General features: G+C 47.8%; 1 protein-coding gene across 3 annotated transcripts in view; it reads left to right on the plus strand.

The window, feature by feature from the left end:
- Positions 1-27,407, plus strand: part of SLC20A2 (solute carrier family 20 member 2) — a 172,510-nt gene that overhangs the window by 78,169 nt on the left and 66,934 nt on the right. Inside the window, exons 1-2 of one of the 3 annotated variants that reach the window (XM_063919969.1) lie at positions 9,531-9,616; positions 11,748-12,350. In XM_063919969.1, the coding sequence (XP_063776039.1) occupies positions 12,062-12,350 (289 nt within the window). In that variant the 5' untranslated portion in view covers positions 9,531-9,616; positions 11,748-12,061. Of the gene's footprint in view, positions 1-9,530; positions 9,617-9,908; positions 10,084-11,747; positions 12,351-27,407 lie in introns of those variants that run through there. The other 2 variants (XM_063919967.1, XM_063919968.1) reach the window with 2 other exon arrangements.

Below are 27,407 nucleotides of genomic sequence, written 5' to 3' on the forward strand. Positions count from 1 at the left end.
GAGCTGGAAGGTTTTTATAAAGAAGTGGGTCTTTAGAGCCCCTTTGAAGTTACTGTATACATTGAGAGTCTGATAGGTAGAGAGTTCCAGAGGTAGGGAGTTGCATGAGCAAAATCTTGGAGGCGGGAATAGGAGAAGGTAATCAGTTGGTAGGAGAGGCGGTAATCATTTGTGGTGCAAAGTGGCTGGGCGGGAGTGTGATGGAGATAAAGTCATAGATTTAAGTACTGTAGAAGACTGAGTGAGGCCTTTTGTAAGTAAATGTGAGGAATTTTGAATTGGGTTCTAATGAAGAAAGGTAGCCAATGTAGGAGATATAGACGAGGGGAGGCAGATGTAGCACATTTGGAAAGGAAGATGAGCTGGACAGCAGCATTCAGGACAAACTGAAGTAGAGAGAGGTGGGTGACAAGGAGGCTGTCACAACTGAGGGCCTGAGTTGACGGGAGGCAACCTCAGTTGTAGGGGCTGAGATGTAACGGAACCTGGGAGGTTGTATCAGACCCCTAGACATGTAAGTAACATGTAGAATAACTGCCCGAAGGCGTGACCACGACAACCAGGATAAAAGTCAATGATGTTTATTATGACAAACTCCGTAACACAGCAGAAAATAAGAAAACATAAAAGTCAGCAGGGCAATAATACAGTTCCTGGGTACTACAGGGTGGCAAGGGCCACAGGCACTGGTAGTGTGAGACAGTTCTAATAATCTTCTAGTTGGAAAGTCCTTACCAGGCCTGACTGTAGCAATGGAGAGAACCCAGGATCGTACCAGCTGGTGTTCCAGGAAAGGCTGGGCTGCTGAAGGTAAAACGGCTGCTGTGGATACTGGCTGGAACCAGACTGTTGTTGGTACGGAGTGGATACTGGCTGGAACCAGTTAAATAATAAACGAACTTGAGAGCGATGAAATAATAATACCGGTGGAGAGTGGTAAACTGCAGAAAGGACACCGGCCCTTTAAGGGAAGCTGTACACTGCTGGAAGCTGGGCTGGAAGCAGGTGATTGACTTGAGAGCGATGAAATAATAATACCGGTGGAGAGTGGTAAACTGCAGAAAGGACACCGGCCCTTTAAGAGAAGTTGTACACTGCTGGAAGCTCGGCTGGAAGCAGGTGATTGCTGTAGCTGGAAACAGGTGAGTCCAGAATGGATCGGAGAGTCAGGCTACACCGCAGATGGAATGCTGGTGCGGGTCTCTATAGCAGAAGTCTGGAGACAGGAGCTGGAACCTGGAAGACAACCACAGGAGAGAGACAAACTGGAACTAGGTTAGACAACCAAAGCACTGACGCCTTCCTTGTTCAGGCACAGCTTACTTATACCTGCAGCAAGGAAGGGGTTGGCTAGGCAATTATGCAAATCAACAATACAGACAGCAGATTGGTGGAAATGATCAGATGACAAAAACCAAGATGGCTGCGCCCATGCAGACACTTGGAGGGAAGTTTGGTTTGTAATCCATGTGAGAATTGAAACAGTAATGGCGACGCCGGCCACAGGAGACAGGAGACGCCAGACTGACAAGCGCACATTTAACCACGCGGGCACAGCGGAGGCCGCGGCTGATGAAATCACCACTCTGACATTCTGCATGTGGAAACTCAGAAACAGCGGGATCCGGTCCTGGAATGCTGAGCCAGCCTTAGGAGGCATCTGAAGGGTAAGTAATGGCGTCCAGATACCCGGATCGTGACAGCACCCCCCCCTTTAGGAGTGGCCCCAGGACACTTCTTAGGCTTTAAAGGAAACTTTGCGTGGAAATTTCGGACCAAGGCAGGAGCATGGACGTCTGAGGCATTGGTCCAAGAGCGTTCTTCAGGACCATAGCCCTTCCAGTCAATGAGGTATTGTAACTGACCGTAGCGGAAACGTGAGTCCAAAATCTTGGCCACCTCGTACTCGACTCCCCGTTGAGTCTGAACTTTGGGAGCTGGAGGAAGTGCGGAATGAAACCGATTCAGGATCAGCGGTTTCAACAAAGAAACATGAAATGTCCTGGGTATTTTCAAGAAGGATGGTAACTGTAACCTGTAGGCAACAGGATTGATGACTTGTTCAATCTTGAAGGGTCCGATGTAGCGAGGTGCAAATTTCATGCTGGGAACTCTCAACCTCAAATTCTTCGTGGACAACCACACACGATCACCCACCTTGAGAGCAGGAACCGCTCTACGCTTCCTATCGGCAAACTTTTTATACCTGAATGAGGCTTTAAGCAGGGCTGCGCGGACGTTCTTCCAGTTATTTGAAAACTGACGCAAGGTGACATCCACTGCTGGAACAGAAGTTGCGGGAAGCGGTTGGAATTCTGGGACTTTAGGGTGGAATCCATAATTAATGAAGAATGGTGTAGAAGAAGATGAGGAATGGTATTGATTGTTGTGGCTGAACTCGGCCCAAGGAAGGAGTTGAACCCAGTCATCTTGAGAGGAAGACACATATATACGGAGGAAGGCCTCCAAGTCCTGATTCACCCTCTCGGTTTGACCATTGGTCTGAGGATGGTAAGCCGTGGAAAACTTTAACTTGACTTGGAGGGCTTGACACAAACTTCGCCAAAATTTGGCTACAAATTGTACTCCACGATCCGAGATGATCTCTTCAGGAAGACCGTGAAGTCGGAAGATCTCTTGTATAAACACTTGAGCCAACTTGGAAGCTGACGGAAGACCGGTGAGAGGGATGAAATGTGCCATCTTGGTGAACCGGTCAACTACCACCCAGATGGTATTAAACTTGTTGCAGATAGGTAGATCGGAAACAAAGTCCATCGACAAATGGGTCCATGGTCGACGGGGAACAGATAATGGAACCAGTTGCCCCGCAGGCGACTGGCGGGAGACTTTGTGTTGGGCACACTTTGGGCAGGAGGCAATAAATTCCATAACGTCCTTTTTCAGAGTTGGCCACCAGTAGGACCTAGAAATAAATTCAAGGGTTTTCTGAATGCCTGTATGTCCAGCAAAACGGGAAGCATGGGCCCAATGCATGAGCTTCTTCCTTAGAACTGGCTTAACAAAACTTTTCCCTGGTGGAGGCGTAGAGTCCATCCCTACCGTGGAGAATGCCAACGGATTAATAATAGGATGCTTGTCTGCAGACTCGGACTCATTTTCTTGCTCCCATGAGCGGGAAAGGGCATCGGCCTTACGATTCTGAGAACCCGGACAGAACTGGAGTTTAAAGTCAAATCTGGAAAAGAAAAGTGCCCATCTGGCCTGACGAGGGTTGAGACATTGTGCGCCTTTGAGATATAAAAGATTTTTGTGGTCGGTAAGTATGGTGATTGAGTGGGAAGCTCCCTCCAACAGGTATCTCCACTCCTCCAGAGCGAGCTTGATGGCTAGCAACTCCTGATCGCCAATGGCATAGTTGCGCTCAGCTGGGGAGAACTTCCGGGAGAAGAAACTGCAAGGATGTAGATGTCCATCTTTGGCCTTCTGGGATAACACTGCTCCTACTCCAACGGAGGAGGCATCTACCTCTAAGATAAAAGGAGAGTCGGTGTCAGGCTGTTTCAGAACTGGTGCAGAGATGAACCGTTGCTTCAGAAGGTGAAAGGCCTGTGTAGCTTCCTCGGACCACTTGGACGGATTAGCACCTTTCTTGGTTAATGCAGTGATAGGCGCCACAATGGTGGAAAAGTCTCGTATAAATTTTCTATAATAATTGGCGAACCCTAAGAACCTCTGGACCCCTTTGAGGCTTAAGGGTATAGGCCAATTCTGGATTGCTTGGAGTTTCTCAGGATCCATCTCTAGTCCGGAACCGGACACAATGTAACCTAGAAACGGAATGGTTTTAACTTCAAACACACACTTCTCCAATTTACAATAGAGGTGATTGACACGGAGACGGGAAAGAACCTCTTTTACCCAGAAACGATGATCTTCGAGATTATTAGCAAAGATGAGGATGTCGTCTAGATAAACCACGACATGGCGGTACAAGATGTCCCTGAAGATCTCATTCACGAAGTGCTGGAAGACTGCTGGAGCGTTGCTCAATCCGAAGGGCATGACGAGGTACTCATAATGTCCGTCACGGGTGTTAAAGGCGGTCTTCCACTCGTCACCCTCACGGATTCGGATGAGATTGTAGGCACCCCTCAAGTCCAGCTTTGTGAAAATGGTTGCACCACTAACTCTATCAAAGAGCTCAGTAATCAGGGGTAAAGGGTATCGGTTCTTGACGGTAATGTCGTTCAGACCCCTGTAGTCGATGCACGGACGCAGACCACCGTCTTTCTTCTTAACGAAGAAGAAGCCTGCGCCGGCTGGAGAAGAAGATGGTCGGATGAAACCCTTCGCCAGGTTCTCTTTGATGTACTCTTCCATGGAGTGTGTCTCGGGCAGAGACAACGGATAAGTTCGGCCTCGCGGTGGAACCTTCCCTGGAATGAGGTCGATTGGGCAGTCCCATTCTCTATGAGGAGGAAGGATATCAGCAGAGGCTTTACTGAACACATCCGTGAAGTCTTGATATGGAGGAGGCGGAACATCAGTTGACCTGGGGAAGGAAGAACAAACAGGAAGAACTTTGGCTAAACAAGTCCCAGCACAGGAGGGACCCCATGCCAGTATTTGCGTAGTCGTCCAGTCAATTGATGGGTTGTGGAGACGGAGCCATGGAAGGCCTAAAACCACTGGATGTGTGGCTCTTGGAATCACTAAAAAAGAAATATACTCAGAATGAAGAACTCCCACTCTCAGACGAACTGGAAGAGTCCTTAAGGAAATGACTGCGTCAAAAATCTTGCTGCCATCCACGGCAGTCAAAGAGATGGACGAGGACAGTCTCTCGGTGGGTAGGGACCACCGTTTAACATAAGCTTCGGTTATGAAATTCCCAGCTGCTCCGGAATCAAGGAGGGCAATGACGTTCCTGTAACGTTGAGCAATTTGGAGCGACACTGGGAGGTTACAGTCATGAGGAGATGGAGAGGAGATCATCACTCCTAGCCGGCCCTCTCCTTGGCGAACTAGGATCTGGAGTCCCGGACGTTTGGGACAGGCATTGATAGTGTGCGACGGAGCTGCACAGTAGAGACAGAGAGACTCAGAGAGACGTTTTCGGCGCTCAGCAGGAGATAGACGGGAACGACTAATTTGCATAGGCTCATCCTTGGATGGAGATGGTTGACGAGAAGGAGGAGCAGAAGATTTAGGAGTAGATGATCTTCCTCGCTCGGTTGCTCTCTCTCTAAAACGTAGATCAACCTTCGTGCAAAGAGAAATTAGCTCATCCAACTTAGAGGGCAAGTCTCTGGTAGCTAACTCATCCTTGATGCGTTCTGATAAGCCATGCCAGAATGCAGCATACAGGGCCTCGTCGTTCCATGCCAGTTCGGATGCCAGGATTTTAAACTGTATAAGATACTGTCCCACGGTACGTGTTCCCTGGCGTAAACGAAGAATCTCAGATGAAGCAGATGTTATCCGGCCTGGCTCGTCGAAGATGCGCCTGAATGTAGCTACAAAGTCAGTATAGGAGGATAGCAGGGGATCAGACTTCTCCCATAAAGGTGATGCCCAGTCAAGGGCTGAGCCACTGAGAAGGGAGATGATATAGGCAATTTTGGTACGGTCACTGAAGAAATTGCCAGGTAGAAGCTCAAAGTGGATTTCACATTGATTGAGAAATCCCCTGCAGAACCTTGGAGATCCATCAAATTTTGCTGGCGTTGGAAGATGAAGATGTGGACTGGAAATGGGTAAGGTGGGTGGGGTTACAGCTGGTGTCACTGTAGTGGACGCACCGGACGTGCCAGGTCCACGGAGGGTCGTTTGAATCCCATCCAGCCGTGTGGAGAGATCCTGGAGACAGCGGATGATGTGGCCCTGTGCAGCCTCCTGATGTTCAAGTCGGGCTGCCAGTTCTTGCATCGGCCTGGCCGCTTGATCCTGGTCTCCGGCTGGATTCATTAGGTCAGTGCTTACTGTCACAACTGAGGGCCTGAGTTGACGGGAGGCAACCTCAGTTGTAGGGGCTGAGATGTAACGGAACCTGGGAGGTTGTATCAGACCCCTAGACATGTAAGTAACATGTAGAATAACTGCCCGAAGGCGTGACCACGACAACCAGGATAAAAGTCAATGATGTTTATTATGACAAACTCCGTAACACAGCAGAAAATAAGAAAACATAAAAGTCAGCAGGGCAATAATACAGTTCCTGGGTACTACAGGGTGGCAAGGGCCACAGGCACTGGTAGTGTGAGACAGTTCTAATAATCTTCTAGTTGGAAAGTCCTTACCAGGCCTGACTGTAGCAATGGAGAGAACCCAGGATCGTACCAGCTGGTGTTCCAGGAAAGGCTGGGCTGCTGAAGGTAAAACGGCTGCTGTGGATACTGGCTGGAACCAGACTGTTGTTGGTACGGAGTGGATACTGGCTGGAACCAGTTAAATAATAAACGAACTTGAGAGCGATGAAATAATAATACCGGTGGAGAGTGGTAAACTGCAGAAAGGACACCGGCCCTTTAAGGGAAGCTGTACACTGCTGGAAGCTGGGCTGGAAGCAGGTGATTGACTTGAGAGCGATGAAATAATAATACCGGTGGAGAGTGGTAAACTGCAGAAAGGACACCGGCCCTTTAAGAGAAGTTGTACACTGCTGGAAGCTCGGCTGGAAGCAGGTGATTGCTGTAGCTGGAAACAGGTGAGTCCAGAATGGATCGGAGAGTCAGGCTACACCGCAGATGGAATGCTGGTGCGGGTCTCTATAGCAGAAGTCTGGAGACAGGAGCTGGAACCTGGAAGACAACCACAGGAGAGAGACAAACTGGAACTAGGTTAGACAACCAAAGCACTGACGCCTTCCTTGTTCAGGCACAGCTTACTTATACCTGCAGCAAGGAAGGGGTTGGCTAGGCAATTATGCAAATCAACAATACAGACAGCAGATTGGTGGAAATGATCAGATGACAAAAACCAAGATGGCTGCGCCCATGCAGACACTTGGAGGGAAGTTTGGTTTGTAATCCATGTGAGAATTGAAACAGTAATGGCGACGCCGGCCACAGGAGACAGGAGACGCCAGACTGACAAGCGCACATTTAACCACGCGGGCACAGCGGAGGCCGCGGCTGATGAAATCACCACTCTGACATTCTGCATGTGGAAACTCAGAAACAGCGGGATCCGGTCCTGGAATGCTGAGCCAGCCTTAGGAGGCATCTGAAGGGTAAGTAATGGCGTCCAGATACCCGGATCGTGACAGAGGCCAGATAAGAGGTTACAGTAGTCCAGTCTAGAGATCAGCAGTGAGTGGATGAGGGTCAGTAGCATCCAGGGTAAGAAAGGGTCGGATCCTGGTGACAGTTTTTAAGATGGAAAACGGCAGGACTGTGAAAGGTACTTAATGTGTTGTTTGAAGGAGAGGGACGAGTCAAGAAAAACTCCAAGACAGCGTACTTGAGGGCTAGAGATTGTGGTGCTGTCAATAGGTAATGAAAATGAGGGAGGTGAGGTTATTTGGGAGACTTTATCAGTTCAGTTTTAGACATGTTAAGTTTAAAAAAAGGGCTGAGACAACCAGGAGGAAATAGCAAAGACAGCTGGAGATACGAGTAAGGATAGAGGGGGTAAAGATCAAGGGAGGAAAAGTAGATCTGAGTGTAATCAGCATAGAGCTGATATTAGAGACCAAGGAGCAAAGTTATCATTAAATATTTGCTCAATATTCCCCCAATATCTGCTGCAGTCCCAATATTTCCGACAGCAGCCGCAGCCCCCCTAAGTTTCTATGGGGGATGTAATGCTGTCAGATTTACCAAGCTCTAGAATGTGAAGAGTTTGGCCCCCACAGCTAATGCCTTCTGAAAATGGTGTTGTGCGGCTATATTCTATGGGTTACACATCGCAAAATTTAAGGGAAGGCAAAGGCCACCGGACATGCATGTGCATAAGATCCAACAGACGAATGAAGAAACTGATACGGTCTTTTCACTCCGAACACATCACAGGTATTGGCTCCGAAATGTGGGTGATACATTTAGGCAGTCTTATTACATAATGCAATGCGATTTTGGGCCCTAATATCGTTCCAACAGGGCTCTGCAAATGTGATTATTTATAAATGGGCCCCCAAAAAAGCTGATTAACTCACCTAAAGTGGATGTAAAAAGGGAGAATAGAAGTAGTCCAAGAACAGAACCTTGGGGGACACTTGCTGGTAGAGGTAGTGGAATCATGAGAGGAGACTGAGAAAGAATGGTCAGAGAGGTAGGAGAACAGCCAGAAGAGGACTGGATCATGTAGACCGAGGGAGAAAACGATTTGCAGGTCAACAGCAGCAGAGACCATAAACAATGAGCAGAGGGTAGTAGTCCTTGGATTTGGCAGCAAGGAGGTCCTTGCTGACATTAACGATGGCAGTGTCTGTGGAATGTAGAGGATGAAAGCCAACTGAAATGGGTAGAGCTGGTAATGGGAGGAAAGAGAGATGGTAAGGTGGTTGTACACAATACACTTAAGGAATGTGGAGGCAAAGTGAAGGATGGGACATTAATTAGAGAAAGTGGCAAGATCAAGGGTGGGTTTTTTAAAGAATGGACGAGAGAAGGAAATGCTTGAATGCACAGGGTACAGTGCTTCATGAGAAAGATTGAAGAGATAGGAAAGACACACCCTCGCACTGTACCGTTTTAGAAGGTACAGTACTGGTTTATTGTCTGTACCAGCAAAACAGAGGCTGCACTGTTTGTACTGGGTGGGTGCAGGCTCCGGCTGTCAGAATTGCTATAGCAGCGCTGTGGGGACACGGACTCCCGCGCTGCTCAGTGACAGGCGGCTCTCTCTGTCTTTCTGTTGTTCTCTTGCCAGGGCAGGATGGCCCCAGTCCCAGGAACATCCGCCAGTAGTGTCACAGAAAAAGCAGCACAGACTTGTCGCACACCCCATTTACCCATGACCAATGTACCCATGGTCACTCCCCCTGTACACATGACCACGCTCCCTGTGTCGGTTTTTAACTGGGACATGTTGGAGGGTATGGAAAGATGGGAACAAGTAATGGAAGAGAGAGAGCGGAGAAGGTGGGAGGTAATAAGGCATACCTCCCAACATGACCCATTCCAGGAGGGACAGAATTCACTGCTCCTGGACTTCCCTCTTAATCTATGATTGCCATCACCTGTGCTGAAACACCTTTCTTATCCACTAACCTGTTCAACACAGGTGCCGGCAATCATAAATTAAGAGACCAGTCCAAGTCCAGAAGCAGAGCATTGTGTCCCTCCTGGAGAGGGTCATGTTGGGAGGTATGAATAAGGTCAAGGAAATAGGTAGAAGGGGGAGGACGAGATTAGGACCATGACCTCAAGATACTGGGTATAATGAAGACAGAGCTGGTAAAATGGATGGGCAGAGGCAGGCTGGGATAGAATATGTGATGACGAGGGTCTGGTGGGATGTGATGTCCTGACATAAGGATTCAATTCTAGACCTGAAGTGGGTGGCAAAGTCAAGGGCACAGAGAGAGAGGGAGAGGGAGAGGAGGGAGTTGAAAGTGAAGAGACAACTGGGAGGAGATATGGGTCTTGAAATAATAAGACTGTTTAGAGAGGGAAAAGGCAGCACCGTCCTGTCTGCCTAGCCTGACCTGGTAATGTATATAGTGCGTATGATTGATAGATAGATAGATAGATAGATAGATAGATAGATAGATAGATAGATAGATAGATAGATAGATAGAGTATACTATAGTGTGTGAGTGAGAGCCGGGGAAGGCGTGTCAGTGACAGCAGGAGGGATACGTCTGTACAGTTATGTACATCACCCGCAGCCCGGGCACCAGCAGCACCCCGCGCCTGCCTCTTGCCGCCGCTTAATATGCGCCTAATGCAGCCAGTGTCAGTGTCATTGCCAGCGTAGGACATGAGCGGCTGAGACTCGCGCGTACATCCCTGCGCATGACGCAACCCGCGGCGGTCACGGACGTCACCCACGCCGGGCGGACCAATGGCAGAGCTCAGCCCCCTCCCGAGTTCCCGGCGCTGGTGTGGGAGAGCAGCAGCAGTTGGCGATCAGCAGCGGCCGCAGGAGTCATCGCCCGTCTTACTGAGCAGCCAGGTGAGTGCCCGCCTGTCCGGCCTCTCCCCGTCCCATCGGCGGAACATCCTCGCAGTGCTGGCTGCAGAGAAACGGGTGACGCCGCATCCTTCGGTCCCTCCCGGGCTCCCCCGCTGCCTGTATCCACTGCCAGTGCACGGCGTTCCCCAGTGAGGGCAGAGAGTGTGCCCGGCTGTGATCCCCCTGCTGCGCCGTCGGGTAACGGGAGAGCGATGCAGAGAAGCGGGCATGGTGCTGGGCGCTATGGCAGGAAATGGTGCGGGGCTGATGGAGAGAGGAGCCCGGGCAGTGAGCGGTTGTAGTTGACAGCAGTGCCCGTATGCGGGGGGCGGGCCGGAGTCACACAGCACGTACAGAGCCTGCACCGGCTGCGCTATACCTGAGGGTACACCGGATGGCGGGTCTGTGTGACATGTGTGATGTGCAGCAGCGTGTGACACCTCCCCGGGCGGGCAGCACGGTGTGTGTGCGTGCGGCGGCTGCACTGGCAGAATAGGTGGAGGGAGACCTGGCGAAGGCTACTGCAGGGAGATATGTGTGTGTGTGTGTGTGTGTGTGTGTGTGTGTGTGTGTGTGTGTGTGTGTGAGCCTCTGCTGTAATCCGTTTTGTTGCTGTGCTTGTAGTCCCTTTATTATTCATCACAGTCTCCATGTCATCGTCTATCAGTGTGATGTGTGGGTGCAGGAAAACTTTCCTTTCTTGTATCCTTACAGACCCTTAGTACATGTCATTGATGAGATGCAGGTGACACTGTCGGAAGGCTGCAGCAGGCTGACCCTGGGATGGCAGAGCAGCTGTGTGGGCGGCTGTCCCTGTCACTAGCTCTCCCTGTCCTCACTGGTACACCAGGCTTGGGTCTGTCACTGCAGTCTTCATGTATTCCAACATGGCAAACTCCAGGACTCATCTGTTGCTTACACTGAATACATAGCTGGATTTATATTCCTATAGTCACACCCTTCCCCTTTTGTTAAATTACTTCTTTTTTTGCAGCACATGAAAGCAAGAAGATACATAATAGTCTCTCTGGGTAGTTTTTCTCACATCGCTCATGTCCAAGTACAGCATGAGAAATTATTTATTCACTCACTGTGCCACCATCAGTGATCCAACCTTTATATAATATAATTTGTAAACAATGAGGTGTATTTTTAGCATGAATTGATGGTTCCCAAAAGTATGCAACTTTTCAATGGGCTGACAGGCATGACCTATTTCTAGTTTGCATTACAAACTATAAATGTTAAGTGACTGATTCATACTCTAATAAGCTGATAGCCCTTATTTATCACTGCTGTATATTGCAGTGTGTGTGCAGTATTTTGTATCTAGGACTAATCAGAAGCTGAGTGGTATTAATATTTCTAGTAACCAGTTCATATTTAGTCAGTGGTTTATTTTTCTTTAAATAATCCCTTTGCACTGTTCTTATTGCACAGCTTTGTATTTTCAGCCAGTAAATGTTGAATTTAAAAAAGTTTATGTAACAAAGCCTAGGTTTTATAATAGTTTTGCTTTTTATGGTTTATATGTCACATGCTAAAGCTAACATCCAACTAGTGGAATTGCTTTTTTTTCTTGTATTTTTTCAATATTTATTTCTGTTTTGCTAAAAGAACATTTTATTGCATACTGTATACTTAATTATTCTTCTGCTTTCCAGTGTTTTCGAAGACAGAAGGAAATCAAGCTAACTCATTTGGGAGAAAAATATGGAATACGTGTTACTGTTACCTCAGCACACCCACAGGAACTGTTTTGACAGTACTTTTAAAATCCTCAGTTAGCAGTTGGTTCATTCTCTTGAAAACTAGCAATTTCCAGATAGAGCTGTTCATTGTTTACATAGCTTTGCTCTGCAGGCTTTCATAATCTGGAGCTTGGTGAATTTTTCTTTTCACTCTTTTTCCCCACAATATATATATATATATTTTTTTTATATTTTTTGACCGGAAGTAACCAATAAAAGCCTCCAAAATGGTTCTGGATGAGTATTTGTGGATGGTTATTGTCGGCTTCATCATAGCTTTTGTTTTGGCATTTTCTGTTGGTGCGAATGATGTGGCAAATTCGTTTGGCACAGCTGTGGGTTCTGGAGTGGTAACACTGCGGCAGGCCTGTATATTGGCATCAATATTTGAAACGGCTGGTTCGGTACTACTGGGAGCAAAAGTCGGGGAAACTATCCGGAAGGGGATCATTGATGTAAACCTGTACAACAACTCAGTGGATTTGCTGATGGCAGGAGAAGTTAGCGCAATGGTTGGTAAGTGAAATATTAATGTTCTTTCTAAATTGAAAATATAGTATTGGTGTCATGTGTAATGTAGTTTTAAAGGGACTTTGCGGGAAAACATTAGTTATTTTTATAACCAGTGTTGATTCTAGCACCCTACACCATTGATCAGTGAGGATGGCATATTTACATTTTAAAAGGCAACATTTTAGACTTAATGTAGTGCTACAGTAGCTATAGCGATACTTTACATTACATTTATGATTTTGCCCTTCAAAATTAAAATATGCCCTCCTCACTTATAAAATCAGTATTTCTTAATAATAAAGTAAAACATTTTTTAATTTTCGAAGCAGAAATCCTTCTCCGATTTGTCCTTTTGGGGCACTGTTGTAGTATTTAGTTGTGGCCCAGTCAGTGGTTTGCCAGCCTATAAACATTTGTGAAATGACCTGTAACGTTTGATACAAGTTAAGCTAATACAAAAATAAACATTATCTTTTTAAAGCTGTATATAAGCTATTTTTTCTCAAAGCTATTTTAGTTTGGCTGAGTGACTTTAATTATTAATGCAATTAAAATGTAAATAAAGTTTTATATATACCAGCTGCGTTATGGTTAAGCGAGATAAAGGGAGTATAATTTCTTTATGATTTTGGGTAATTTCATATTTTTCATGCCCGCCTTGACCATATCAAAGGGAATGTCTTTCAATGGTCATAATTTGCTCTATTCCACCTGAGTTGCTGATACAGTATGTCAGTGGTTCCCAAACTTTTTGGAATCACAGTGCCCTGGAGTATCAGAATTCTTTTCATGGCACCCCTAGGCCAGAAGTTTCTTATTGAGAAATGTAAAAGGTAAATATAAAATTAAGTAAATTGTGTTTATATGTCATCCTTAAGGCCAGTACTCACTGACAGATGTGGTGAGAGATGTGTGCTGGGTGAACCGCTCAGCACACCTCTCTCCCCCCACTCAGCACAGCGCGATGTGTGCTCAGCGATGCGGGGGAGGACAGGGGGCTGCTCATTTCACCCAGCGGGTGAAGTGAACGACTCGCTAGATTGGCCTGCATGCAGGCCAATCTAGCACCAGCGATAGCGATGCGTGGGTCTGCGCATCGCTATCGCTGTAGGGGGTACACACGGAGAGATCACTGCTTAAACTCTAAGCAATCTAGTCAGATTGCTTAGATTTTAATCAGCGATCGCTCCGTGAGTACCCCCCTTTAGGTTCAATTGTGTGGTGAGGGACAATATTTGCTTCTGTTTGTCCGCATATTTTATGAATGCTAGCCACCAGCACTGGTTTTACCTATTACATTAACCATAAATAATTTATATTGGTCCTAGACCACCAATCCAAGGCACCCCTGCAATTGCCCTAAGGCACCCCAGGGTGCCACTGCACACAGTTTTAGAACCGCTGCAGTATGTGATCAATCATTCTGGATCTACAGTGCTACAGCCAAATAGCTGCTAAGGTCGCCTCTGCTTTACTGTTTCCCAAACATCTACCTGGATCGCATGTTAAAGGTGCTGGTTATGTATACCATGTTTGTGCCCATTTGGAAGCTTATTGGTGCCATTCACTTGGATGTTCCCATTCTTTAATTACTACTACAACTCTAGAGATGGAGCAACATAGTAGATAAAGTGTCACTAGCCGGATGCAGGGCCATCTTAATGTATAGGCACATTGGGCAGCTGCCCAGGGCCCAACAATTCTAAGAGCCTTCGAGCAGGGGAGGGCTGGGCCAAGAGGCATGTTCCCCCGGTTCCGATATGAATGGTCGACAATGTTAAGGTTGACACTCATTTATGTCGACCACTATTGGTCGACATGATCATGGACAAATGGTCGACACATGTAAGGCCAACACATGAAAAGGTCGACATGAGTTTTGTAACTTTTTTTTGGTGGCGTTTTGTGCGTAAAGTGACGGGGAACCCCATTTAGTGCACCACGTTTGCTCACCATGCTTCGGGCAAGGTTCCTCGCTCTGTTACCGCTGCGCTCGACACAGGTTACCGTTTCCCAATCGTAGTCCACGTGGATCGTAAAGTATGAAAAAGTTCCAAAAAAGAAAACAAAAAAAGTGAAAAACCTGTATCGACCTTTTCATGTGCCGATGTCGACCATGTCAGTGTCAACCTAATGAGTGTGGACCTTAACATTGTCGACCGTCTGAACGGATACCTGTTCCCCCACATTGGTGTTTCTGGAGCTACTTGAGAGGCAGGTAGAGAATGCTGTCCGGCCGCTCTTATTGTGTTTTAATCCACAATCAAAGTGGCCGGGAAACATCTTTCTCTACTTGCATTTCAGCTGGCATTCAGACAGTGAATGACTGTCATGCTGATTGGTGGATGGCTGTATAGAAGTATGTAGAGAGATGGTGCGGGGTTGCAGGAGAGGTAAGTAATTTTTTTCACTTACGTCCTAGAGGATGCTGGGGACTCCATAAGGACCATGGGGTATAGACTGGCTCCGCAGGAGATATGGGCACTATAAAGAACTTTAGAATGGGTGTGCACTGGCTCCTCCCTCTGCCCCTCCTCCAGACCTCAGTTAGATCCTGTGCCCAGAGGAGATTGGGTGCATTACAGGGGAGCTCTCCTGAGTTTCTCTGAAAAAATAATTTTGTTAGGTTTTTTATTTTCAGGGAGCACTGCTGGCAACAGGCTCCCTGCATCGTGGGACTGAGGAGAGAGAAGCAGACCTACTTAAGTGATAGGCTCTGCTTCTTAGGCTACTGGACACCATTAGCTCCAGAGGGAGTCGGAACGCAGGTCTCCCCTCGCTGTTCGTCCAAGAGCCGTGCCGCCGCCCTCCTCGCAGACTTCAAGGCGGCAGAAGGCTTCAGATCTTCACTGAGATAAGCGCGCAGCGGTAACGCTGCGCGCCATTGCTCCCACACACTACACACACTAGCAGGCACTGATGGGTGCAGGGCGCAGGGGGGGCGCCCTGGGCAGCAATAAAAACCTCTAAATCTGGCATAAGGTTAGACACTGCGGAGGCAGTAATTCTATAAATCCCCCGCCAGTTTTGTGATACTTTGAGCGGGACCGAAGCCCGCCGCTGGAGGGGGCGGAGCTTGGTCCCTCAGCACTAACCAGCGCCATTTTCTCCACAGAGATTGCAGAGAAGCTGGCTCCCCGGTCTCTCCCCTGCTGAACACGGTGACACAGGGCTGAAAAGAGGAGGGGGGGCACTTGTAAGGCGCAGTGAGTGTATTAACAGTGATTAAGATAAAAGCGCTATTATCTGGGAGATTATTTTCCAGTGTCAGTTGGCGCTGGGTGTGTGCTGGCATACTCTCTCTCTGTCTCTCCAAAGGGCCTTATTGGGGAACTGTCTCCTTATAACTATATCCCTGTGTGTGTGGGGGTGTCGGTACGAGTGTGTCGGCATGTCTGATGCGGAAGGCTCAGCTAAGGAGGAGGTGGAGCAGATTATTGTGGTGTCTCCATTGGCAACGCCACTCATGATTGGATGGACATGTGGAATGTTTTAAATGCAAATGTGACCTTATTACATAAGAGATTGAACAAAGCAGAGTCCAGAGAAAAAGCTGGGAGTCAATTCACCGATTCGACTGGGTCACTGGGCCCTTCTGGGTCTCAAAAACGTCCCCTATCCCAAATAGCAGACACTGATACCGACACGGATTCTGACTCCAGTGTCGAATACGATGATGCGAGGTTGCACCCAAGGGTGGCCAAAAGTATTCATTATATGATTATTGCAATAAAAGATGTTTTGCATATCACAGATGACCCCTCGGTCCCTGACACGAGGGTGCGCATGTATAAGGAAAAGAAACCTGAGGTAACCTTTCCCCCATCCCATGAGCTTAACGAGTTATTTGAAAAAGCTTGGGAAACTACAGATAAAAAAACTGCAGCTTCCCAAAAGGATTCTTATGGCGTATCCTTTTCCTGCACAGGACAGGGTACGTTGGGAATCCTCACCCAGGGTGGACAAGGCTTTAACACGCCTGTCCAAGAAGGTGGCGCTACCGTCTCCGGACACGGCAGCCCTCAAGGATCCTGCTGATCGCAGACGGGAAACTACTTTAAAGTCTATTTATGCGCATACAGGTGCTTTGCTCAGACCGGCAATAGCATCGGTATGTAGTGCAGTTGCAGCTTGGACAGATACCTTGTCAGCTGACCTTGATACCCTAGACAGGGATACCATTTTATTGACCTTAGGCCACATTAAAGACGCAGTCTTATATATGAGGGACGCTCAAAGAGACGTTGGGCTGCTAGGTTCGAGAGCCAACGCCATGGCGATTTCTGCTAGGCGAGCCCTGTTGACCCGCAAATGGACGGGTGATGCCGACTCAAAGAAGCATATGGAGGTTTTGCCATACAAAGGTGAAGCTTTATTTGGGGAAGGTCTCGCGGACCTGGTTGCCACAGCTACCGCGGGTAAATCTACCTTTTTGCCTTGATCCCCCACAGCAAAAGAAAACTCCACAATATCAGATGCAGTCCTTTCGGTCGCATAAGTCCAGAAGAGGTCGGGGCTCATCTTTCCTCGCCAGAGGTAAGGGTAGAGGAAAGAGAGCACCTGCTCCAGCTAGTTCCCTGGAGCAGAAGTCCTCCCCGGCTTCTACTAAATCCACCGCATGACGCTGGGGCTCCACTGAGGGAGTCCGCATCGGTGGGGGCACGTCTTCGACTCTTCAGCCAGGTCTGGGTTCTGTCAGACGTGGATCCTTGGGCGATGGATATTGTTTCCCAAGGCTACAAACTGGAATTCGATGAGGTGCCCCCTCGCCGATTTTTCAAGTCGGCCTTGCCAACTTCTTCCCCAGAGAGGGAAGTAGTGTTAGCTGCAATTCAAAAGCTGTGTCAACAGCAAGTGATTGTCAATGTTCCCCTAGTCCAACAGGGGAAAGGGTACTATTCGACCCTGTTCGTGGTCCCGAAGCCGGATGGTTCGGTCAGACCAATTTTAAATCTAAAATCCCTAAACCTGTACTTGAAAAAGTTCAAATTCAAGATGGAATCTCCAGTCTCGAAGGTCGGGTTTTATGGTGTCACTCGACAAGGATGCATACCTTCATGTCCCCATATATCCTCTTCATCAGGCGTACCTGAGATTCGCTGTACAGGACTGTCATTACCAGTTTCAGACGTTGCCGTTTGGGCTTTCCACAGCCCCAAGGATTTTCACCAAGGTAATGGCGGAGATGATGGTGCTCCTGCGCAGACAGGGAGTCACAATTATCCCATACTTGGAAGATCTCCTGATAAAAGCAAGATCGAGAGATCAATTGCAGAAGAGCGTGTCGCTCTCCCTGAGAGTGCTACAACAACACGGTTGGATTCTCAATCTGCCAAAGTCACAATTGATTCCAACGACTCGACTATCATTCCTAGGCATGATTCTGGACACGGAACAAAAGAGGGTTTTTCTCCCAATGGAAAAAGCCCAGGACCTCCAGAACATGGTCAGAGATTTGCTAAAACCAAAAAGAGTGTCTGTTCATCAATGCACTCGAGTTCTGGGGAAAATGGTGGCAGCCTACGAGGCCATCCCCTTCGGCAGGTTTCATGCAAGGACGTTTCAGTGGGACCTCCTGGACAAGTGGTCCGGGTCCCATCTACTAATACATCAGAAGATAAGCCTGTCCCCCCGGGCCAGGGTGTCTCTCCTGTGGTGGCTGCAAAGTGCTCACCTTCTAGAGGGTCGCAGGTTCGGCATTCATGATTGGGTTCTGGTGACCACGGACGGGAGCCTCCGAGGATGGGGAGCAGTCACACAAGGAAGACATTTTCAGGGGCTATGGTCAAGCCAGGAGGCTTGTCTACACATCAACGTACTGGAATTGAGGGCCATATACAACGGCCTACGACAAGCGGAGAATCTTCTTCGCGACCTACGGGTTCTGATTCAATCAGACAACGTCACAGCCGTGGCTCATGTGAACCGCCAAGGTGGGACAAGGAGCAGAGTGGCAATGGCGGAAGCCACCAGGATTCTTCGCTGGGCGGAAAATCACGTAAGCGCTCTGTCAGTGGTCTTCATTCCGGGAGTGGACAACTGGGAAGCAGACTTCCTCAGCAGAAACGATCTCCATCCAGGAGAATGGGGACTTCATCTGGACGTTTTTACAGAGATAACAAGTCTTTGGGGAATTCCTCACATAGACATGATGGCGTCACGCCTCAACAAGAAGCTTCGGAGGTATTGTGCCAGGTCAAGGGACCCTCAGGCAGTAGCGGTGGACGCCCTGGTGACACCTTGGGTGTTTAAGTCGGTCTATGTGTTCCCCCCCTCTTCCTCTCATCTCAAAAATATTGAGAATCATAAGACAAAAAAGAGTGAAAACAATCCTCATTGTTCCAGATTGGCCTCGAAGGGCCTGGAATTCAGATCTTCAGGAGATGCTCACAGAAGATCCATGGCCTCTTCCTCTCAGGGAAGACCTGTTACAACAGGGGCCCTGCATGTTCCAAGACTTACCGCGGTTACGTTTGACGGCATGGCGGGGTAACACCGAATCCTAGCTGGGAAAGGTATTCCGGAGGAAGTCATCCCTACTCTGATTAAGGCTAGGATAGAGGTGACGGCAAAACTTTATCACCGTATCTGGAGGAAATTATGTTTCTTGGTGTGAAGCCAAGAATGCTCCTACGGAAGATTTCCATCTGGGCCGTTTTCTCCACAGACAGGAGTGGAAATGGGCCTAAAATTAGGCTCCATTAAGGTACAGATTTCGGCCCTGTCTATTTTCTTTCAGAAGGAATTGGCTTCTCTCCCAGAAGTCCAGACTTTTGTAAAGGGAGTTCTGCACATCCAGCCTCCTTTTGTGCCCCCAGTGGCACCTTGGGACCATAATGTGGTGTTACGGTTCCTGAAGTCTCACTGGTTTGAACCTCTTCAAACAGTTGAATTGAAATTTCTCACTTGGAAGGTGGTCATGTTGTTGGCCTTGGCATCTGCAAGGCTGGTGTCCGAATTGTCTCACAAGAGCCCCTATTTGACCTTCCATGTGGATAGAGCAGAGTTGAGGACTCGTCCTCAATTTTTGCCTAAGGTGGTTTCTTCATTTCATATGAACCAACCTATTGTGGTGCCTGTGGCTACGGGTGACTTGGAGGATACCAAGTCCCTGGATGTAGTCAGGGCCTTACAAATCTATGTAGCCAGGACGGCTCGGGTTAGGAAAACAGAAGCACTGTTTGTCCTGTATGTAGCCAACAAAGTTGGCGCTCCTGCTTCGAAGCAGACTATTGCTCGCTGGATCTGTAACACGATTCAGCAGGCTCATTCTACGGCAGGATTGCCGTTAACAAATTCGGTAAAGGCCCATTCTACTAGGAAGGTGGGCTCTTCTTGGGCGGCTGCCCGAGGCGTCTCGGCTTTACAGCTTTGCCGAGCAGCTACCTGGTCAGGTTCAAACACTTTTGCAAAGTTCTATAAGTTTGATACCCTGGCTGATGAGGATCTTGCGTTTGCTCAGTCGGTGCTGCAGAGTCGCCCGCACTCTCCCGCCCGGTCTGGAGCTTTGGTATGAACCCCAGCATCCTCTAGGACGTAAGAGAAAATAAGATTTTAAACCTACCGGTAAATCTTTTTCTCCTAGTCCGTAGAGGATGCTGGGCTCCCGTCCCAGTGCGGACAAAATCTGCAAGGCTTGTATATAGTTGTTGCTTCCATAAGGGTTATGTTACAGTTGAGATCAGTCTTTAGTTCATACTGTTAACTGGTTGCGTATATTCCAGGCTATAGGGTGTGGATGGTGTGGGCTAGTATGAATCTTGCCCTTAGATTAACAAAATCCTTTCCTCGTATTGTCCATCTCCTCTGGGTACAGTTTCTCTAACTGAGGTCTGGAGGAGGGGCATAGAGGAAGGAGCCAGTGCACACCCATTCTATAATTCTTTATAGTGCCCATATCTCCTGCGGAGCCCGTCTATACCCCATGGTCCTTACGGAGTCCCCAGCATCCTCTACGGACTAGGAGAAATAGATTTACCGGTAGGTTTAAAATCTTATTATTTTATTTTATTTTTTAAATGTATTCCCGTGAATAGGTGGGTAGGGACCCCAGTGCATTGCTTTGATGTTACGTCTGCCCTGCTGGACATACATTTTAATAGTACATTACCAACATTTATTTTACTAAGATATCAATATCCAATTTTAGCTTCCTATCTTTTCTACTATAAACATCTTCAGGTAGATATGTTAGCAGAGAGAGTGTGTAAAGGAGAAGTAGGTGTTATGTTACATAAGTAAATGCCACTGACGTTTGCACCTCTAATATTGAGGGTCTAATCCTGCTGAAAGAAATGTTTCTATTTTAAACCTCCAGCAGTGTTGTCTTGGTTCCTCCTCTAAAGTGTTTTGTTTTTTGTTTTTTTGGGTGGGTGTGCAGAGGCGGGTGTGTACAGCTTTTAGTGGCAGCACAGAGTGGCCACAGTTTGGTTATGTTTAGACTATAAACTGTCCCATGACCAGGGCTCTCTGTAGCCTTTGTTTTCATGTCTGTATTTATTTAGTCTACCTTGAATGTTCCTGCTGTGTTTTGAATCTCAATCAAGTTTTTCAATTCAACAAAACAATAATCCCTTTTTCACAGTCTGGTGTATTGTGTAATGTTACACAGAAAAAAAAGAGAACATTCAGGTGCACTCTCTAAAAACTCAGCACTGTGTTTTGAATTAGGATGTGGAATCCAGGTTACCCAATGTAATGTATAGTTTCAAGGTTGCTTATAACATTGATCATTTTTAGTGTTATAAACCATATAATACCTCTAGCAATTTGCTGGATATTACCTGGTAATCTGCAACTCAAATGTTTGCATTGCTCTCGTTTTTTTAACTACAAACATGCTTGCACCTATGTTTGGGATAACTGTCTCCAGGCCAGTAACTTGTAACTGTATATGTAAAAATATGTCCAAATACCTACCCTAATATTTTTTAGATATTTGTTATCGGTATGTTGTGGGATCCATTACATTGGGCTTGATTCAATTCTGAGAGGATTGAATAGCAGCGGTAATTAGCTCCCAATGTAGCACAGTGGTAAGTCGGAGAATGCCCGTCATTGGGTGTCACAGCGCATTGTATTGAATAGCCTGAGAGCTAATTCCCGGTGCTATTCAACTCTTAGAATTGAATCGAGCCCTTATGTTTTCTGGACTATCATCACAAAAGTAAAGATTCCAGTTTTAAGTAAAGGTTGGATTGGAGGAGGCAGGGGGAGAAGAGGAGAGAGAGGTACCTTTTTTTTTTTTTTTTCCAGGTTGACCTGTCTGTCAGGTACAGAGAGGGATGCCAGGGTAGTAAGAGCAGAACCATTTGCTGTACGTATCCATGTGGAACAGCAGCTAAAAGCAACAAGCCATTCCTCACTACTGAGGAATTGTTATAAGAATATCAAGTTTCCAATTTGTGGGAAACTTTTTTGATCTGGTCATAAAACAAACATGTAATATACTCCATGGAAGCAACAAATCATATTCGAGAGATCATAGTATGGACGCATGGTTGATTTGGTTTTTCCTTGGCAGTTTGGGATGGCTCCAGCCTTTTTTTTAATGTGGCATAAATACTATTGCTTGTATTTTTTTTTTCTCACATAGTGCCAGTAACAATTATAGGTACAGTAACTGTAAGTTGACATATCTTGGGAACAACGTGGAGCAATAAACTGACAGACTTGGTAGGACTTGGTTGAGGGTTGGGTTAATGCACTGTCTTGATGGGTGAGCATGGTTAATCACATCGAGGGGATGGCATTTCAGCACTCAATAAGGGAGAACCCTGCAAACGCAAAATACACAGATTAATTTGCTGCATGGAACAAGGAGATTATACAAGGAGCAGTGTTTGCAAGGATAGAGCTGGGGTCTTATATGAGGAAGGAGGGCCCTAGCTGTGAGCTTAAATACTAAGAGCAGGGATGAACACTAGGAGGCTGAACTGTGGAGAAGAGAAGGTCTAGAGAGGAGTGGAGATTTAAGAGGAGGGATGGCAGGCTTAAAAATACGTGTTTGAAGCTGTCGAAACTGGTAGAAAATCTGACTTGGTGAGTGAGTTGCAGAAGAAGTAACCAGCATGGAGTAGAGGCAACAATCAGTGGAAGAGCAGATGTGGTAGGAGGAAGTGTGAACAGAAATGAGAGGGAAGTTGTAGGAAGAGGCAGAGTTATTAAGTGCTTTTTATGTGAGGGTTGTTTGAACTGGATTCTTAGGGAGATAGTGAGCCATTGAAGCAGTTTGCAAAGGTTCATAAGAGGAAAATTTGATGAGCAGAGCATTCATGATGGAAGTTTGGAAAGGTAAGAGGTTACAGTAGTCAATGTGAGAGAAGTGCATGAATAAGGGTTTAGGTCAGAGCCATGATAAAGGGGAAGCACGGGGGGGGGGGGCAAGTTCCCCCAGGATACCCCCTTCCCCACCACCAAAGGGCCCCCTGAATCCTTTGATCACAGCTGCAACGCAGAGCAGGACTGCACTGCCAGCTGTAGACGTGCAAGCAGGGGGTGGGGCTACCGGCAGCATGGTGGAGATGAGGGGAGGAGACCAGCCTATTTGGCAATGATTACAGCACTTTTCTCTAACGTCCTAGTGGATGCTGGGGACTCCGAAAGGACCATGGGGGGAATAGCGGCTCCGCAGGAGACTGGGCACAAAAGTAAAGCTTTAGAACTACCTGGTGTGCACTGGCTCCTCCCCCTATGACCCTCCTCCAAGCCACAGTTAGATCTTTGTGCCCGAACGAGAAGGGTGCACACTAGGTGGCTCTCCTGAGCTGCTTAGTGAAAAGTTTAGTTTTAGGTTTTTTATTTTCAGTGAGACCTGCTGGCAACAGGCTCACTGCATCGAGGGACTAAGGGGAGAAGAAGCGAACTCACCTGCGTGCAGAGTGGATTGGGCTTCTTAGGCTACTGGACATTAGCTCCAGAGGGACGATCACAGGCCCAGCCATGGATGGGTCCCAGAGCCGCGCCGCCGGCCTCCTTACAGAGCCAGAAGACAGAAGAGGTCCGGAAAATCGGCGGCAGAAGACGTCCTGTCTTCAACAAGGTAGCGCACAGCACTGCAGCTGTGCGCCATTGCTCTCAGCACACTTCACACTCCGGTCACTGAGGGTGCAGGGCGCTGGGGGGGGGCGCCCTGAGATGCAATAAAAACACCTTGGATGGCAAAAAATGCATCACATATAGCTCCTGGGCTATATGGATGCATTTAACCCCTGCCAGAATACATAGAAAAACGGGAGATAGGCTCCGCCCCCTTATCGGCGGCCTTATCTCCTCAGCACACTGGCGCCATTTTCCCTCACAGCTCCGTTGGAGGGAAGCTCCCTGGCTCTCCCCTGCAGTCACTACACTACAGAAAGGGTTAAAAAAGAGAGGGGGGCACTAATTACGCGCAGTATTAAATAAAACAGCAGCTATAAGGGGAAAAACACTTATATAAGGTTATCCCTGTATATATATATATATATATATATATATATATATATATAGCGCTCTGGTGTGTGCTGGCAAACTCTCCCTCTGTCTCCCCAAAGGGCTAGTGGGGTCCTGTCCTCTATCAGAGCATTCCCTGTGTGTGTGCTGTATGTCGGTACGTTTGTGTCGACATGTATGAGGAGAAAAATGATGTGGAGACGGAGCAGATTGCCTGTAATAGTGATGTCACCCCCTAGGGGGTCGACACCTGAGTGGATGAACTGTTGGAAGGAATTACGTGACAGTGTCAGCTCTGTATAAAAGACAGTGGTTGACATGAGACAGCCGGCTACTCAGCTTGTGCCTGTCCAGACGTCTCATAGGCCGTCAGGGGCTCTAAAGCGCCCGTTACCTCAGATGGCAGATATAGACGCCGACACGGATACTGACTCCAGTGTCGACGGTGAAGAGACAAATGTGACTTCCAGTAGGGCCACACGTTACATGATTGAGGCAATGAAAAATGTTTTACACATTTCTGATAATACGAGTACCACCAAAAAAAGGGGTATTATGTTCGGTGAGGAAAAACTACCTGTAGTTTTCCTGAATCTGAGAAATTAAATGAGGTGTGTGATGATGCGTGGGTTTCCCCCGATGATAACTGATAATTTCTAAAATGTTATTGGCATTATATCCTTTCCCGCCAGAGGTTAGGGTGCGTTGGGAAACACCCCCTAGGGTGGATAAAGCGCTCACACGCTTGTAAGGGCTCTACCCTCTCCTGAGATGGCCGCCCTTAAGGATCCTGCTGATAGAAAGCAGGAGGGTATCCTGAAATGTATTTACACACATACTGGTGTTATACTGCGACCAGCAATCGCCTCAGCCTGGATGTGCAGTGCTGGGTTGGCGTGGTCGGATTCCCTGACTGAAAATATTGATACCCTAGATAGGGACAGTATATTTTTGCCTATAGAGCATTTAAAAGATGCATTTCTATATATGCGTGATGCACAGCGGAATATTTGCCGACTGGCATCAAGTCTAAGTGCGTTGTCCATTTCTACCAGTAAAGGGTTATGGACACGACAGTGGTCAGGTGATGCGGATTTCAAACGGCATTTGGAAGTATTGCCTTATTAAGGGGAGGAGTTATTTGGGGTCGGTCTTTCAGACCTGGTGGCCACGGCAACAGCTGGGAAATCCACGTTTGTACCCCAGGTCGCCTCAACATGAGAAGACGCCGTATTATCAGGCGCAGTCTTTTCGTGGACAAGCGGGCAAAAGGTTCCTCATTTCTGCCCCGTGACAGAGGGAGAGGAAAAAGGCTGCACAGCCAGTTCCCAGGAACAGAAACCCTCTCCCGCCTCTGCCAAGCCCTCAGTATGACGCTGGGGCTTTACAAGCAGAATCGGGCACGGTGGGGGGCCCGTCTCAATGAATTTCAGCGCGCAGTGGGCTCACTCGCAAGTAGACCCCTGGATCCTTCAGGTGATATCTCAGGGGTACAAATTGGAATTCGAGACGTCTCCCCCTCGCCGTTTCCTAAAGTCGGCTTTACCGATGTCTCCTTCTGACAGGGAGACAGTTTTGGAAGCCATTCACAAGCTGTATTCCCAGCAGGTGATAATCAAGGTACCCCTCCTGCAACAGGGAACGGGGTATTATTCCACACTGTTGTGGTACCGAAGCCGGACGGCTCGGTGAGACCGATTCTAAATCTAAAATCTTTGAACACTTACAGAGGTTCAAATTCAAGATTGAGTCACTCAGAGCAGTGATTGCGAACCTGGAAGAAGGGGACTACATGATGTCTCGGGACATCAAGGATGCTTACCTTCATGTCCAAATTTACCCTTCTCACCAAGGGTACCTCAGGTTTATGGTACAGAACTGTCACTATCAGTTCAGACACTGCCGTATGGATGGTCCACGGCACCCCGGGTCTTTACCAAGGTAATGGCCGAAATGATGATATTCCTTCGAAGGAAGGGAATTTTAGTTATCCCTTACTTGGACGTTTCCCTGATAAGGGTAAGATCCAGGGAACAGTTGGAGGTCGGTGTAGCACTATCTCAGGTAGTGTTGCGGCAGCACGATTGGATTCTCAATATTCCAAAATCGCAGCTGGTTCCGACGACTCGTCTTCTGTTCCTAGGGATGATCCTGGACACAGTCCAGAAAAAGGTGTTTCTCCCGGAGGGGAAAGACAGGGAGTTATCCGAGCTAGTCAGGAACCTCCTAAAACCGAGCCAAGTCTCAGTGCATCAATGCACAAGGGTTCTGGGTAAAATGGTGGCTTCCTACGAAGCAATCCCATTCGGCAGATTCCACGCAAGAACTTTCCAGTGGGATCTGCTGGACAAATGGTCCGGGTCGCATCTTCAGATGCATCAGCGGATAACCCTGTCACCAAGAACAAGGGTGTCCCTCCTGTGGTGGTTGCAGAGTGCTCATCTTCTAGAGGGCCGCAGATTCGGCATTCAGGACTGGGTCCTGGTGACCTCGGATGCCAGCCTGCGAGGCTGGGGAGCAGTCACACAGAGAAGGAATTTCCAGGGCTTATGGTCAAGCCTGGAGACATCACTTCACATAAATATCCTGAAGCTAAGGGCCATTTACAAGGCTCTAAGCTTAGCAAGACCTCTGCTTCAAGGTCAGCCGGTGTTGATCCAGTCGGACAACATCACGGCAGTCACCCACGTAAACAGACAGGGTGGCACAAGAAGCAGGAGGGCAATGGCAGAAGCTGCAAGGATTCTTCGCTGGGCGGAAAATCATGTGATAGCACTGTCAGCAATTCCGGGAGTGGACACTTGGGAAGCAGACTTCCTCAGCAGACACGACCTCCACCCGGGAGAGTGGGGACTTCACCCAAAAGTCTTCCACATGATTATAAACCGTTGGGAAAACTCGACAGGTATTGCGCCAGGTCAAGGGACCCTCAGGCAATAGCTGTAGACGCTCTGGTAACACCGTGGGTGTACCAGTCAGTGTATGTGTTCCCTCATCTGCCTCTCATACCCAAGGTACTGAGATTGATAAGATGGAGAGGAGTAAGCACTATATTCGTGGCTCCGGATTGGCCAAGAAGGACTTGGTAACCGGAACTTCAAGAGATGCTCACGGAGGATCCGTGGCCTCTACCTCTAAGAAGGGACCTGCTCCAGCAAGGACCCTGTCTGTTCCAAGACTTACCGCGGCTGCGTTTGACGGCATGGTGGTTGAATGCCGGATCCTGAAGGAAAAAAGGCATTCCGGATGAAGTCATCCCTATCCTGATCAAAGCCAGGAAGGATGTAACCGCAAAACATTATCACCGCATTTGGCGAAAATATGTTGCGTGGTGCGAGGCCAGTAAGGCCCGACGGAGGAAATTCAACTGGGTCGATTCCTACATTTCCTGCAAACAGGAGTGTCTATGGGCCTGAAATTGGGGTCCATTAAGGTTCAAATTTCGGCCCTGTCAATTTTCTTTCAAAAAGAACTAGCTTCAGTCCCTGAAGTTCAGACGTTGTAAAAGGGGTACTGCATATACAGCCTCCTTTTGTGCCTCCAGTGGCACCTTGGGATCTCAATGTAGTTTTTGGGTTCCAAAAAGTCACATTGGTTTGAACCACTTAAATCTGTGGAGTTAAAATATCT

This window comes from Pseudophryne corroboree, chromosome 1 (assembly GCF_028390025.1).
Source record: "Pseudophryne corroboree isolate aPseCor3 chromosome 1, aPseCor3.hap2, whole genome shotgun sequence".
Lineage (NCBI taxonomy): Eukaryota > Metazoa > Chordata > Amphibia > Anura > Myobatrachidae > Pseudophryne > Pseudophryne corroboree.